General features: G+C 34.7%; 1 protein-coding gene across 1 annotated transcript in view; it reads right to left on the bottom strand.

Annotated features, from left to right (window-relative positions):
* LOC110451226 (cell death abnormality protein 1-like) overlaps positions 1-15591 on the bottom strand; it is a 34193-nt gene extending 18602 nt beyond the window's left edge. Inside the window, exons 1-3 of the mRNA XM_021499145.1 lie at positions 15457-15591; positions 828-1043; positions 20-262 (exon numbers count right to left, since the gene is read on the bottom strand). Coding sequence (XP_021354820.1) covers positions 20-262; positions 828-1043; positions 15457-15535 — 538 coding nt within the window. The 5' untranslated portion in view covers positions 15536-15591. The remainder of the gene's footprint in view (positions 1-19; positions 263-827; positions 1044-15456) is intronic.
* Positions 15592-17658: the final 2067 nt, after the last annotated feature.

Here is a 17658-nt window from a genome sequence, read left to right on the forward strand (position 1 = left end):
TATGCATCAATGTACCTACCTAAGACCTGAACTTCACATAATTCCAGAATAGGATAATCACTATACCAGTCGTGTCGTTTTGGGCTCTCTCTGTTATTGTAAACAGTCACATACCGAGCTACGTATGGACACAGGTGAGTCGGGTTTAAGTCTACTTCTTCCTTCTTACTACTGTTATCCTGATAACATAGAATGTCTTGTATGTTGTCGGTAGAGTTGGACACGGAGAGCGAGTATCCACCAAATCTTGGTCTAGAATTGTCTAAAATATACGAATTTTATGATATTAAACTACTTGAAATGCTTTTGCATTCATTGAGGTGATGAACAATTTAGATCAAAAGCCCAAAGAATAATGTCCTGTTTAAGTTGAAGATATACGTAAGCCCTTAGTATTTGTATTGTCTAGAAATGTAGTTTATAGTTATTTATAGTTAGATAGTGATGTAAATCAAACAAGTTGTAACAATGCCCACTCAGAAATATTAAAAACGAGTCACATTCGGAGTTAAATATGGAATCTACCACGTTCTACACGAACTCCCTGACTAATACGCTTTATGGCTTGTCAATGTGTACAGATGCGTTGCAATATTTTATAATCCTAATATTACGAATTATGAACATAATATTTGCACGAAGTAAAAATTGCTACACTTTCCGTTACTTAGTGATTTTCAGAACTGATAAAAATACAAGGTTGTGGTCGGTATTTTGTTTCCCGAATAGCATTCAAAATTAATTCAAAACGGTAATAATTTCAATATAAACACATTACCTAGCAAGAACAGTTTTTATAATTAAATGATGATACAAAAACAACTTACTTCTGTAGTATATCGTGATGTATTGTATTGTTCTTCTCTGTCCTAAATCCACACGCCACCAGGCTTGTTTGTGATTCTTGTCAGCTGTATGAGCACAACAATGAGGCGGTGTTCCTGATATCGTTTGATTGATGCAATTGTCTATTGCTTTATCAGCTGTCCATCTATCGTCTTGATTTGCCGATTGTTTTGCAGTTCCCGCCAAAGCGACATTTTCTGAAATGATGAAAAAGGTAAAATGTTACAGTGATATATGCTATGACTGCATCATTAATTGTCTTTCGGGAGTTCCAATGTCGTGTGGTATATTGAGTGACTTTGGGTGTTCTTCGCATGCGTTAACCCAATCCATTGGGCAATGAAGAATACAGTTCAAACATTTAGGAGTAACGGATTATTTTATGGGCGGGGTATGGTTAACATAAGTCACCCCAAAGCGCGAAGCAATATATGTATTTAGGGGTCAAACACTATTATAAGTCCTCTAGAAGTTATGGTTGTTGTCTCTAAAATATTGTAGAGTGTTATTTAGCTAATAATTTTATTTTGGTATTGTCACGATATTATTTGTCCTTGTTAAATCTCTACATTTTGTCCTGCTATACCAGGCATTGTGCCTGTGACGGGGTGATATCTGGTAGCTCTAGATTCTCCATATAAGGCTCATATTGCTTAAGTTGTTTTGCAGAATGTTGGGTTTGGTTGATTTAATTAAAAGATGGCTTGGCACATTGCCGTCGGGCGCCATCTCCTTTTATACAGTTGTATCATATAATAGAAGAACAATTACCAATATCAAAAATAGCATATTTGCTTCGGCGACTATTTAAGCAATAAACTGCATTGATGTGGCAGACCAACTGGTATAACTGCCACATGTGTCACAGACAAACTGAATGGTGCGCGCTAGCTTATATTTATATTTCCATAATGAGAATTCGCAAAAAATAATTTATGTCTTTTCCAAATTTCAAATTTCCCGCTTATTACCGTCATGTCAGGTCAATATCTAGAACGGCACAAAGATAACAGCTGACGTCGGGCACTATTTCCCATGCACAATTGAAATGACTCCGCAACTTTCTTTAATAATTCATTTGTTTTTAATTTATATATATATCATATTCTCGATTCATGAATAGTAACAAATAACATTTTGTAAGTAACTAATCAAGTGTCGTAAAACATTTTTCCGATTTTATTGCGACCTATATCCGGCGCACGCACTCAACGGAAGTCTGCAGTAATCAGGTCAGAGTTATATTTGAAGTCCGGCATGTTGTTGATGTTTATCGTGCAACCGGAGAAGGTTGAATTGGTGAAAAATCCAGGCATACAATTGTTTGTTGATCACACAGACACTTGAGACAGGCAGCTGGTGTTTGGGATCAAAGCAGAAGATACTGATCAGTTCGGTAGTGACACTGTTAAGTCGCTCGGAGGTGCAAAGACCAACTTAAGTTATAGTCTCATAAGATGAAGCTGCTATTGACACTACGTTAGTAGTAATATAGAAGGGCTTTGCCACACCAAATGTAAATATAGATCTTTACTTATAGTTTATGGTGTAAGAGTATCAGTTACAAATGTACATTGAAGTAATTCAGATATAATTCCTCTGAAAGTCTACAATAATACATACAATGCATATACAATTGCATAAGGTCAACAAAATGAAATAACCATAATAAAATAAACGTTAAGGCATACTTTTGAAAGACATTTCTAAAATTAATAAACTACAGAGCGTCTACATTTCAATTAATGTGAATATACCACAAAAACGTCATTCTTATAGAAATCATCGAGCTTTCAAAATTCCTTTGCCTTTTGTGAATAGCTTAATGCTTACTATATTGTCTTGACAATTTAGCTAGTGCGATTTATCCTTTCCACTTTCGCCCCATTGATTTAGATGTTACCTTAGGTATGAATATAACACATGGTGAAGTATGTGACTGCGAAACAATTAAAAATGCAGCCGTATGTCCAAAAAATTAATTACACTGCATTAAACAGCTGTTTCGTCCTTCTTTGACTCATCGATGGTACTAGGGGCACAACTGTTAAAAAAAAAGTCTAAACTATTGTTGAAACAGAAAGGAAATTGTGTAAAAAAAATACCTCAATTTTATAAATTAAAAAAATATAGAAGTATTGCTTATTTGAAACTGAATAATTAGTTAAGGTTGTACATCAAGAACCGTGTCGTTAGAGGAGTACCTGTAGAAAACCCCACGTGGTCGGGTATTTAAAAAGCACCGGGTCAAAGGGGTCAACATGAATTATATTATTCCTCAGTATATATGTAGCGTAACAACAAATATCAATGAAATAATAAATAAGAGAGCGTATACATGGAAAGTATAACAAAGGTAACAGGACATCCGCGGGGAAAGCCTGTCAGTGTCACTAGAAGAATAATAATCGTTACTTTGGTTTCCCCTAAAACCACCAACTTATGACCATCGGTAATCTTAGGGAATCTTCTACTTTGTCAGTTTACAGATACAAGTCCGTCAGATGTGAATGAGTATCCAAGTCATAAACCAATCAGCACCTTGTCTAAAATTAACCGATATTTATTTGATATGAACAAAATACATGTAAAAGAAAAGCATATAATATGAAAGGGAAAAGGTCTTACGCTCTAACGTTCCCTTATGTTGTTGTACTGCTATAGTTGATCGCCTGGACAACCGTTATCGCAGCCTATATATAGAGGGTAAACCTTCCTGATATTTGACGGCTATCTGGCCATGCAAGGAGTTGTGTTTTGCCCGTACATCCTATTTCATACTCCAAACCTCCTGGGCCCGTATTCATGAAACTGTGTTCATACACAAGCATGGATTTTACGCTCAAACTGCTTTTGTTGTTAGGCAACAAAAGGTCAAGTGTGAGCACTGAAAACATTATTTAAATCTAAGACCCTTCACATGTTTTCCATATTGACAAAGTTTGTTTTCGATATTTATAGCTTGAATAAGAAATGAGGTCTGAGCACGAAATCCAAGCTTGAGCATGAGCACGGTTTCATAAATACAGGCCTTGGCCCTATGTTATTTGTATTGGTTTTTTTTTTTCTGATTGACCAAATCTACTGCATAAGGGCAGTGAGTTCGGAACGTCTTCCAGAGATTCACCAAAATCAGGTCGTCTCGAAAGTTAACACCCACGTAAACAAATAAACGCTCCGGTGAAGGCTGCTTCTCGACGGGAGGCATATGCCGAGCGAATACCGTTTTTTTTTTTTTTTTTTTAGAAATTTTTGTTAAAGGAATACACAGGGACAACAGTGAAAGTACAACAGTACTTAGGATAGTGAATCACTTTTCCAAAACTATAAGAGCAATGAAATATTAAATACGAAAATCGAACAAACATTGACAATAACGTACTATATGCAGTTGTGGGGTGCACTACGTTATACGATGCGCGATGTGTGCAAACTGCGCTTACCATGTGCAAACTGTGCGATTAAAGCTGGAGCACATTTATACTCACAATGATCGAACGGTGTGCAATGGTAGTTGCGGTTGATGTCAATAACGGGATGACTTCAAAAATTAAAACAAAAACAAAAGTTCATTTTAAAGTTACCATATTGAAGCTTTATATGTAGGTTATCCATAAATCTGCATTGAGTTCAAAAATTGGGTTTAAATGATCGCTGATAAAGAATATAAATACACACATCGGCACAGTCCTATAAAAACACAGGTAAACAAAGTCGCCTAGTACACGTACCTAGGAGGTATCTCGTCTAACGGGGCAAAACTATAGATAGACACTTACGGAATTAACAAACAAATACGGATACAGTTTACTACAAAGAAGATATCTACTTCGGACACATACCAAGCAAACCTTACGGTCACTCTTCCAAATGTTGTTGACATGTTCTGTTACCTGTGTAAGCCATTATTGAAAGTCGTATATTTTTGATACTGTATATAATTAATACGTAATACACGTACTAACCTTAGACATAATACGAAATATACTAACCAGAAATTATTACCTGATTTCACATTTAGATTTTTTTTTTTCATTTTGTAAAATAGATCAACTTATTGTACTACGTGTGCACATTTGTACGGACATAAACGAGAGCGAATGTTAGATTACACGATTTTGTGCATGAAGTGCGGACGATGTGTGCAAGATGTAGTTACGATCTTGTTTGAACGTTGTGTGGTCACACAAATAAACACAATTTCCTTACGTAACAAGAATGATAAACATACAAACATGGTCAAATGTATTTGTAATTTTGCTGTAATTTTGCAACGTATTTCATGCTTATAGTTAAGAAAATGATGAAGTAACGTAAGGATTTTCTGGAAAATGTAATTCGTTTAATGATAAATCTTAATAAAAGTGTCGTCTATTCCGTTTGCGTCCTATTCTAAATAAAACAGTATGTTGATTGGTAAGAAACGGGACAAACGGTAAAATATGCTTTAAATATGAATATGAAAATCAATGAAAAAACTAATGGAAGCTCAGATGAGGGGCGTTACCCTAAAAACCTTAAATACAGTAGGTTATATATCGGAGGTTTATCTCTACAGACAATCCTAATACTTAGGTCTTAAGGAATAGAACATGGATATGTAAACTCTATACTCATAAGAGCTGGTGTATTATTACGAGGACATGTAAACTCTATACTCAAAAGGGCTAGTGTGTTATTACGGGGACATGTAAACTCTATACTCATAAGGGTTGGTGTGTTATTAAGGGGACATGTACACTATATACTCATAAGAGCTGGTGTGTTATTACGGGGACATGTAAACTTTATACTCATAAGAGCTGGTGTGTTATTACGGGGACATGTAAACTATATTCTCATAAGAGCTGGTGTAATATTACGGGGACATGTAAACTCTATACTAATAAGGGCTGGTGTGTTATTACGGGGAAATGTAAACTCTATACTCATAAGAGCTGGTGTGTTATTACGGGGACATGTAAACTCTATACTCAAAAGGGCTAGTGTGTTATTACGGGGACATGTAAACTATATACTCATAAGAGCTGGTGTGATATTACGGGGACATGTAAACTCTATACTAATAAGAGCTGGTGTGTTATTACGGGGACATGTAAACTATATACTCATAAGAGCTGGTGTGATATTACGGGGACATGTAAACTCTATACTTGTAAGGGCTGGTGTGTTATTACGGGGACATGTAAACTATATACTCATAAGAGCTGGTGTGATATTACGGGGACATGTAAACTCTATACTAATAAGGGCTGGTGTGTTATTACGGGGTCATGTGAACTCTATACTTGTAAGGGCTGGTGTGTTATTACGGGGACATGTAAACTCTATACTCAAAAGGGCTGGTGTGTTATTACGGGGACATGTAAACTCTATACTAATAAGGGCTGATGTGATATTACGGGGACATGTAAACTCTATACTTGTAAGGGCTGGTGTGTTATCACGAGGACAAGAAAATTAATGATTGTGAAATAGAGCAGGACATTACATTTTATAAATGACGAAAACTATAAAAAAAAACATTTATTGTATTGTAGTTTTTATGATAAACATAAGCTTTCATATTGATCACATTACCTACAAAACAGTACCATGGAGACTGTATCTGTGCCCTAATCAAACAATGTTCTTCGAGTATTTCAAGACAATTATTTTATAATGGAAACTTAAAATAAAAACTTACCTTCGGACTTTGATACCACAACAATAAACAACAGAATTGGTAATATCTCCCAGCATCGTATTATTATTCTGGTCGACATGATAGTCTGCTGCTAGCTAGCACTAGAAGTGGTGTTATAGACAACCAGGAAGTATCACGGCGATAACATTTGGCGAATGTGGACGTAGCTATAGTGATCACACTAATAAATCTTTTCATTTGAGAAATATAAAAACTGGTCTCCACAACTGACAGTGTGGTATGTTAAATGTGAATTAAATTTAGTCCATTCACATTGTCCTCTTACATGAAGCAGATGGTGGTAAAGGATGAGTGTCTACAAGGCCCCTTTTTGAGCCCCGGTATATCCGTCTTTTCACCTCCTTAATTTGTTCAAATATGACTTATTGTATCACATACGCAAACACGAAGGCAAAAGTTTCATCGAAAGTGGGTTTTTGGGGTACCAAAAGGGATAGGGTAAATCACAAATATAATTTTCTGTTTTGAGCTAAAACAACTAAATAATACCATTTCTGTTTTTGGAAACATGTGTAAATTCAACAGGCATGTATAAGCAAATAAAAAATGATAGAAATTCAATTTTCACTTAAAGATTTTGTTTTTGTTTTTCTCAATAGGTTTCTCACTACTCTATACTTTGAGTTGAAATCTGCTACTTAACTCATAAAATGCATATTCACTTAACATATACTGAGTTATGGCTTTTGGACACATCTTAAACTTGGCAATTGCAAATATCTCTCAAACTTAACTGAATTAAAAAGTGCAGGAAGCCCTTTATATGCTATAAGTACAATATATCAATAGTATAGTTAATATTGTTTATTTCATGTATCATATACTATTTGCTTAACACTTGTGGCTGAAGTGAGTTCCAAGTCCTGATGTGTTTTCTTACTTATCTAAGTTAACTTACAAATAATAAATGGCTTTTGTCACCACAACTACTGTCAAATGAATAATTTAATATATGAAGTTTGATTAGCTGGTAATTTTAAGTCTCCTAGAATCAAGGAAGGTGTCTGTTTTAATCGTTACAGTTAGCACATGTCATTGTTTTATCAATTGTTCTGTCTATTTCCAATAATTAGGGCTGATTGTATACCTATCCCACAATGCCTTTATATTAAAAATAAACAACCAAATACTGACATTGCATAGATGTGGCATACAATGAATAACAAATATGTATTCACTAAAGCAGTATTGCAAATCTTTAATGTGTATCACTTAGGTGTTGTCCTCTTTATAGCAGTACACTTGTAGCAAGTGGTGCTTTCTATTGACCTTTGGCAAAACTAGAAAGTAGGGATTGGGTTGTCAGAGACGACCACTGTGTGCACATATCTTTTATACCGCTCTACATATAACTATGAAAGGTGAACTTAAATCTCCGTTGATATGCACTACCTTTTTAAACCAAACCACTTACACCAAGCCAAGTCTGTACTGCTAAGCACGTAATGTCAATACAAATGTTTGGAAATAATTTGAAAGTTAATCTACATGTATTTTTTTCAGTTTCAACGTTTCACCGAGACAATGTACACACATGTTTCAATACGCACCAAGCTGAGAACAAATAATGCATTCGCTAGATAGATAATTTGTTGTTTATGACTTGAAGTCTATAAAGGCACAAGGTAATTCAGAAAGAACAGTGATCATGTCACGTTGTAAGCTATACACGAATCATTTCTGTATACATATCTGTATTTTATAGATAAGGTTTAGGTAAATTATTACCAGCTCCGGTCGACAAGGACGCTGTATAATACTCCCACCTCGTCAGGGGATGCATGACAACACAACACAGAAAAGAATGACGTCACATTTACCGGTACATTGTGACGTAATTATCTAAAAGGTAAATCAGCAACAATGACCATACTTAAATAAAGAAAACCTTCATACGTGAAAAGAAAATCCATAACAAGTTTGACAGTGCATAGTAACAATTCAGCAGTTTAACATTTTAAATACAGCAACAAACCTCTCATTTGCATCCGCTTTAGCACAAATCAAATGAGAGTTAGTTCAGCCATTTTTTATAAATTAATTTACATTGATTCTTTAACATGTTTATGTATGACATTCTCTGTGGCTTGGTATATTACTATCACATGAACAATCATATTGCACAACGAGTATTAACAGTTAAACAGAAAATCGGTTGACGCTTCTTGGCTTGTTTGCCCAATATACAATTCAGAACAATGTAAATAGATCATCCATAAATACCGTTCCGAGATCTAGTTCATTTCTACTTTCAACTTGAATCTATTTTTGAACGTTATTCATTTTCACAATACTGTGTACACCGGTCTTGATCTTTTTACATTTCGACATACGCATATTTTGTTTGTAACCAATCGACTTTAAAGTACACAATGACCTTCAATGTTTTTGGTTGTGTTTTCTGTCAATATTTGTTGGTCAGAATTGTTTTCATATTATCATCCGTTTTCATCATTTTTGTATAGATATTTCAATAATTCATTGACACATATCGCATACGTTACATTGTCAACGCTAAATTAACCCAACACGCTTAATATAGTTCTTATTGTTAAATCCCGTTGTAAAATTAAAGCTTCCTGACGTTATTTTCTTCATCTGTTACTCTGAGAGAATTATACATGCTGCCTATTGTTGGAATAGAATCAAATCTCTAGATTTATAAAGCTCTTTAAAACGCTGAGTGTCCTCACAACGAAAGAAGTTTCAATAATTCATTGAGTTGTTATGATACCATAAGTGTGAAAATGAAAATGATGGTAGAAACGATTTTTTTTTTATAACACGTTTGTATTAATATAACGTAGCGGGTTCTACAATAATTATTTTAAATTAGAGACGACATACACGTCAAATAACGTTCTCGGCAATCCTGAACAGGTCGGTAAATAGACTTGTTCTAAAATGACGCTACAGGCAATGTTTACACAACCGGATTGATTTGAAAAAAGAATTAATGTGTTTCGAGATTTACCGAACAGTGATTGTATTGTTAAAGATCCAGTTAAAAGTAAACTATTATCACGATATTGATATTCAGAAATAGAATTACGGTTATCCCAGTCTTATTCATAAAAACTTCTAAAATAAAGCTCTACGATGCAGTGTAATTTAATTTGGACATATTCTATCTATTTCAAGATTATAAAGATACAATTACCAGTGTGTATGCATAATACACACAATTTAGTAATTAATTTGAAATTGACCAATGCCCCCCTTAATTTTTGAAGTAACTTTTTATGGTCATTGAAGACATTAGCAGCTGTTAGCGGGGTCTGATAAGCTAATGAAAATTTTGTAGGCGGTGTATCCTTGTGACGTCATTACTAATCGTTTTATAATCTGTCAGTGTCTTTGACTTCATTCACATTTGCAATCTTGTCCTGATAGGCAAATGGGAATTCCGCTGATAATATATCATGGAAGCAATTTGTATCGATGGACGAATCAAATGCCGTCTTATATCTATAATAATGCAGGATCTCCGAATGTTGCCTCGAAAGTATGCAATATTGTATCATACACTGTAACATATGAATCAAAAATACGAATCAAACATCATTTACAAAACGTTTGATTTATTGAGAAACATCTGTTTTCTTGTAAACTTTTCAGATTTATTCTGAAACAAAGTAGTGATGTATTACGGGGATCTGCGTTTTACTATTTTCGTGGCTTGTTCTTATACAGAACAGTGTTATACTGAAACCACTGAACAAATAGATTGACGTTGTAAAGGGGTCTACGATAACCTAAAATCACACGTACAAAAACAAACTCGTGACGTATTGAAGTAGGGCATCATTGCGAATAGCAGTATATAAATACTGAATAACACAACTACAGAAATAAGATAGTTATATTTAGTAGCTCTCTAAATCATTACAATTATATTTACGTTTTGTCATTAACCAGTCCTATTTACAATTCAGACAACGAACACTCTGACGAAAACATAACCAGAACGATTGTTATGAGACCAAGCGTATACTTAGATGTTTTGATAGGCCCTCCTCGTGACTCAAAATATAGAAGTTTCTCAATAAAATTAATACAAATCAAGGATTTACATACTTTGTTGATACGCATATGATTAAAATATCAGGTAAATGTCATGTGGAAAAGCATATACTTTGAGCTGAACAAATGATAACATGTGTATGCACAAAATTATTCCAGTAACAACTAGAATGTAATTCTATATACATTGTATAAGTGACGATTAATACAAGCTAAAGATGCCCACGGGGCAACTTTTTGAATATCACCATGGAATCGACAATTTTCGTTTTCAACAGTCCGGGGCATATTGTTATAGGTAATATGCCTCTTTTTCACACCTATACCACAATTGTGCATCTTCTTAGGTATCAACATGCAAAACGGCATCAACGATAACCCCGGTTAAAGATGCCCAATGGGCAACCTTTCGAATTTCACTATGGAATCGTCATTTTTTCCGATTTCAACAGTCTGGGCATATTGTTATAGGTCTTATGCCGCTTTTTCACACCTATACCACAACTGGGCATCTTTTAAGGTATCCACAAGCAAAACGGCATCAACGATAACCCCGGTTAAAGATACCCATTGGGCAACCTTTCGAATTTCACTATGAAATCGTCATTTTTTTCGATTTCAACAGTCTGGGCATATTGTTATTGGTCTTATGCCGCTTTTTCACACACATATACCACAACTGGGCACCTTCTAAGGTATCCACAAGCAAAACGGCATCAACGACACACCAGGCTAAAGATGCCCACTGGGCAACTTTTCGAATTTCACTACGGATTCGTCAATTTTTCCGATTTCAACTGTCCGGGGCATATTGTTATAGGTCTTATACCGCTTTATCACACATTGCCACAACCGGACATCTTCTAAGGTATCCACATGCAAAACGGCATCAGCGATACCCCAGGCTAAATATGCCCAATGGACAACTTTTCTCACATATACCGAAACTGGACATCTTCAAAGGTATCCATATGCAAATCGGAATCAACGATACCCCAGGCTAAAGATGCCCACTGGGCAACTTTTCTAATTTCACTATGGAATTGTCATTTTTTGTTACAGTCCGGGGCTTATTGTTATATGTCTTATGCCGCCTTTTCACACCTTTAGCCTGTGTATCGCTGATGCCGTTTTGTATGTGAATACCTTAGAAGATGACCAGTTGTGAAATACGTGTAGAAAAGCGGCATAGGACCTATGATGTTAGTAACATCTAAATATCAAACTAGCTTAAGATAGGGCCAGCCCAATATTAAATAGGTAACCAACTTCACGCTGGTAAAATATTGAACTAGTCCAATATTGAATCAGTACCCAACTTTTCGCAGTTCCTCTAGATCAGTTCGACGCGTCATCAAAATATTGCTATTGACATAAACGGAAACGCCATCACCTTATCGTCCAGTCCTAAAATAGGAAAAGGGATCAGAAAAACAAGAGAAATTTAGCTCGTTGATATCGTCGTTTGGGCTGAGCCAAGTTTCGGTAAATAATAAGATGTTTATAGTTTATAATTCATAAATATATATAAGATTGCCAGGTATATAAAAACAAAAACAATGATTATAGTACCAGTATACTCAATGACATGGACTTGTTTTGCGGGTACATGCAAACACGTATGCGGTAAATAATGCACAGTGTTAAAAGATATGCAACTTCCTCATGGTCACTGTTCATTGGCTACATGTACCTGGCCGACAAGCCAACAACACAGGTATTACCTACAGTGGGTAAACAAATAGTAAATATAAAAACATATGAAAACAAATGGAAGAAACGTTCCAAAAATGTTACTATTGTACGCTTTAAAAGATAGTTTTTTTTTAAAATGAGTTTTTACTTTCACAAGGGGATTGTCAGTCGTAACAAATGAGTGGACTTAGAACGGTATAGTTTATGTGTATATACAATCGTAAAACGAAATACAATGCAAGCTCTTCGAATGGTACATGTGTATACGTAAGCCGTAATTCGATACCCATTTGTTTATAACATATGGCATAACTGTATCCATGCAGAGATCTACACGGCTATAAAGGTTGTAAAAAATTGCGACAAAACTATTGGTATGAGTTTAAGATAAAATAGACTACCATTAATTGGAAATCAACAGTATATATGCATAAACATTGCTATGGTGCTGTGTCCTAAAGTGTTGAAAGTGCAGGTGTGTCAAATGACTTAGTGGGAAGCGGAATTAGATACATGACCAAACGTAAGAAGATCAGACACAGTGCAAACTGGAACCACACGTGATGATTTGTACGTGGTCATAACTTTTCCGTTAGTCGTCTAGGACTGGAGGATCTTACGCGATTTGGCTGGTTTACGCACGTGGAAGGACAGTTCGTTCCGGTAGGGGTACCGTCTTCGTTAACAGACACGGGGGCAAAGTCAGAACAGTCACGAAAAGGTATGTTCATATACAGCCTTTCCAGATTTGAAAGTGATTTTTGTTCAGTCTACTGATTTTTTTTTTTTTTTTTATCATAGATTGCGTTGTCTCTTCATAACAGTTTAACCGTACACAACAAGACTAGTAACAGCAATAAGCCTCTCAGTACCACAGATCACGCTAGTATAAGAAATGCACATGTAAGTTTCTTTATGTGTAAGTGTTGCATATACATGTAGGTTTTTTGGTTAAATCCAACTTAATGTGTTTTAGTGAATACAAAATAATTATTCTTTTTTATTCCTGTCATGATATATACCTAGACCAACCTCCTGTTTATTAATTTAATAAGTTTCTGTTATGTGTTTTCCTAGACAATTAGCTGTTTATAGCATTACATTAGCCATACCCCAAATATTCTCCCTGTAAAGTGGCGGCACCCCAGGGAGCATGAAGCGCTGTGTGTACACAGTGTGTTTTGTGGATAGCTAATCAGTAAAGATCGATATCTGATAAAACTTTATGACGCATGATTTGTTAAGAATTTTGGAGTTTTGTGTAAATTTTAAATGTGTTAAATTGTTTCAATTCAATAACATTTACTAATACAAATGTTTAATTACTTCAGATACTGTAATGATTCCAGGAACAGAGGTACCAAGAAATGTGTGTGCAAAATATGAAATTGCTAAGTGTGTGCATAATTGGTGTGCTAGAGGTTAATGTTATGTAAATGAAATGAGAATTGTTTTACTCGGTAATGTATATTTTTTCAGAACGTTATTTCATTTCAACATGTTTAAGGGATAAGGAATCTTTCAAGGATTCACAAAACTTAATCAGCCAATCAGCAAGTGTTTCATGCGATTGTAATATCTACCTAAAATTTGTTTCGGTTTAATATATTGACTCTGAGTGATTTAAAAAGGAAAGTGTTAACATATTTTACATTGAATGATATTTTCAGATATTAAGACTTTAGAAAAACGTAAAGGTTTTGTAGATCTTAATATGCTATAGCGGTTGATATGGGGTCAAAAAGTCAGGGGGTGTACCCGTCCCATTACACCGGTTTGGCTTGTACACTTCTGGTTGTCTAAAACAGATTCCTGTAGCGCTCATATATGCCATTAAACCCGCCAACAATGCCCTATAAAAACCTTGTCATGTATGTATCTGTGAGTCTAGACAGTTGTGTCTAGTGTTGAACTTCAAATATAAAAGATATTAGTAATAACATATAGTAAATGATTAACTTGTGTGAGTCATGTAGAGAGAGGGTATCCTATCCTGATATTGACCGGCTACCCAGCCTTGCAAGTCTGAAGCCTCATGGTTCTATGGAACCTGTTATGACTATTTATTCTGATTGACTTAATCCTCATGGTATATGCGCAGTGAGTTCGGAATGTCTTCTGGCGATTCACCAAAATCACGTCGTCTCGAAAGTCAAAACCCACGTAAACAAATAGATACACCGGTGATGGCTGCTCCTCGACAAGAAGCATATGCCGAACGATTAACAGTACGTTTTCAATAGTTTTAAATAGTTTTGTTAAATGAAAACACAGGGAAAATAGTAAAAGTATAAAAGTGAATCACTATTCAACAACCATAAGAACAATGAACTATTGGTTAACAATACCGAGCAATACAGTGCGAATGAAAATTGAGCACATGTATACGCACGATGGTCGACCACATGTGAGACGAGTCATTGACTCAATGTGTTATCGAATTTAAATAAAGTCTATTATTATTATTATTATGGTGTGCGATAGCAGATGTGGTTGATACAGTTAGCGGAATGTCTTCAAAAATAAAAACTATTTGTTTCAAAACCACATAATCTTGATTTTAAGGTATATTTGTATGTCACCATAGTTTGCTAGATATGTATGTTTATCTCTAAATATGTAATACATTAATTCATAAAGAAAATACACACATCGGCACGGACCCATGAAACAAGCAGGTAAACAAAGTCGTCTTGTACACGTACCTAGGGTGTTTCTTGTCACCCAGGGCACTTACGTAACTTTCTGAGGTGTACAAAATATCTGTGTCAGACAGTCCAAACAAAACCTCACGGTCACTCATCCATATGTTGTTTACCTGTTTTTTTACCTGAGAGCTATTATTGACAGTTTTACATTTCTAACACTGGTCATATATGTAATACGCATTGTAAAATTAGACGTAATGCAAACTTTACAAACCAGAAATAACACATCTACAATGTACCTTATGTCAAATTCCGAACTGAGCAAGATAACACATAAATGAAGAAAACGATATCAAAACACAACACCTATGTATTGTATTATAGTAGTCAAAATAAACTCTAAGCTTTATATTAATCATATTGCCCACATTACTTAACGTACCATCAGGAATGTATATGTACCCTCATCAAACAATGTTCTACGTATATTTCAAGAAAATTTTAGTAAAAATGGAAACAAATTGAATAAATGCTTACTTTCGGATCTTGATACCGGAACAATCAACAGCAGGATAGGTAATATATCCCAGCATCGTAATTTTATTCTGGTCGACATGCCAGTCTGCTGCTAGCTAGCCTTCGATATGGCGTTATAGACAACAAGGAAGTATCACAGCGTTAACAATCGTCGATCGTGGACAAAACTGTAATTATCTTACTAAGAAATCTTTTTAATTGAGAAAATATAAAAAACAGTCTTCACAACTGACTGTGTGGCTTTGTAAATGCGAGTTAAATTTAGATCATTGACATCGTCCTGTCACCTACGTTTTACATGGCGCAGTTAAATTATGCAATTTAATTCTGAATACCATTAAATACGCCTAAGAAATCTGTTTGAAATTAAACTACCACAGACCATTTTACCACTTATCATTAAATATTGTTGTAATGGACTGTGATCTATCAAATAATAAACTCAATAACAATTAAGGTGATATTGTCTGATATGAAATATTTGATATATGGGTATTGAATCTAAGTTTGGAATAGCTGACAGATGGAAAATAGCATGTTCATTTTAGAATTGTTAGTTTGATAATATTTTGCGATTTACTGTTAACTGTTATTGTTGTAAAATGCATCATGAATGCAGGCGTAATATATGACATTGTGTAGATGGTATATTACAATGAATAATACAAGTTTTATTACAAAGGCAGTATTGATACTCTATGATGTGTTACACTAAGGTGTTGTCCTCTTTATAGAAAACAAACCCTTGTAGTCGTGCTTTCTATTGACCTTTGGCAAATCTAGTAAGTGTGGATTGGGTCGTCAGACGACCACTATGTGCAAATATCTGTATTGTATGTATGGCATTGCTATTTTTGGAAAATTATTCGAGTTATTCTGTGAGCTTAATGTTCACCCATTCATATCTGTTATACGCTTTACATCGAACTCTGAAAGGTATACATTACCTTTCTAACCAAACCACTTCCACCAAGCCAAGTCTGCTACGCACATTATGTCTCAATAAAAGTGTTTGGAAATAGTTTTAAAGTTAATCTACATGTTACTTTTTTCCGTTTCATGTTTCACTACGTAAATGTACAAACTTGTTTCAAGACGCACCGAGCTTAGTACATAATGCATTTCGCTAGATATTGATTTGTTGTTTATGATTTGCAAAGGCACCAGGTAAATCAGAAAGACGCTCTACCACGAAATGACAGTGATCATGTCACGTTGTAAGCCATAAACGGATCATTTATTTTTGTTTACACATCGTTATTCTTCAGATATTAATATTTAATTCATTACCAGCCCCGGTCGACAAGGACGCTGTCTAATACTTCCACATCGTCAGAGGATGAATGACAACGCAACACAGCAAAGAATGACGTCACACTAACTGTAACATGTTGACATAATATTATCCCCCACATAAAATGTACGCCAGTATAAACAATGTAGACTGATTTAAAAAGTAAAACAGCAAGAATGACAATATCTAAAGCAAGAAAACCTACATACAAAAAATAAAATGCATAACAGTACGACATTGCATTGTTACCATTTAGCAATGTATCATTTTAAGTATAGAAAGTAGCTTCTCACATACATCGGCTTTAGCACAACACGAATAAGAGCTTAACAAGCGAATGTGTTCAACTGATTTACATTGATTCTCTAACTTGTTGATGTATTACATTTTCTATCACATGAAAATTAATATTGCACAAAGTTAATAAACGGTTAAAAGGAAAATCGGTTGACATTTTGTTGTTCTATTGCTGTTTTTGTGAAGCGGTATCTTTATCGTAGTTGAATTGTGTGCCCTATTTTAAATTCAGAAATGTACAACGATCATAAATGAATAACGTTCCGACATCTACAGTTCATATTTGCTTTCAATTTGAGTTTTATTTTAAATAAATTTGTTTTTCTTAATCTGTTACACTTTGACATGTGCGCCTTTTGTTTGTAATCAATAACTTTTAACGTATGCAATGACCCTTTTCAATGTTTTCTGTTGTGTTGTCCTGTCAATATAATTTAGTCTTTTTTTCTTGATATTATCATCCGTTTTGATAATATTTAATAGATATTTTAATACTTAAGGGACAAATATATACTGAACAAAAAAAGAAACGCACAATTAAATTATGCAATCAATAGCCTATGATATTTTGGGAAATTTGTACAAAATTTTATATGGTGGAGGGGAGGGGG

Source organism: Mizuhopecten yessoensis, unplaced genomic scaffold (assembly GCF_002113885.1).
Source record: "Mizuhopecten yessoensis strain PY_sf001 unplaced genomic scaffold, ASM211388v2 scaffold631, whole genome shotgun sequence".
Classification (NCBI taxonomy): Eukaryota; Metazoa; Mollusca; class Bivalvia; order Pectinida; family Pectinidae; genus Mizuhopecten; species Mizuhopecten yessoensis.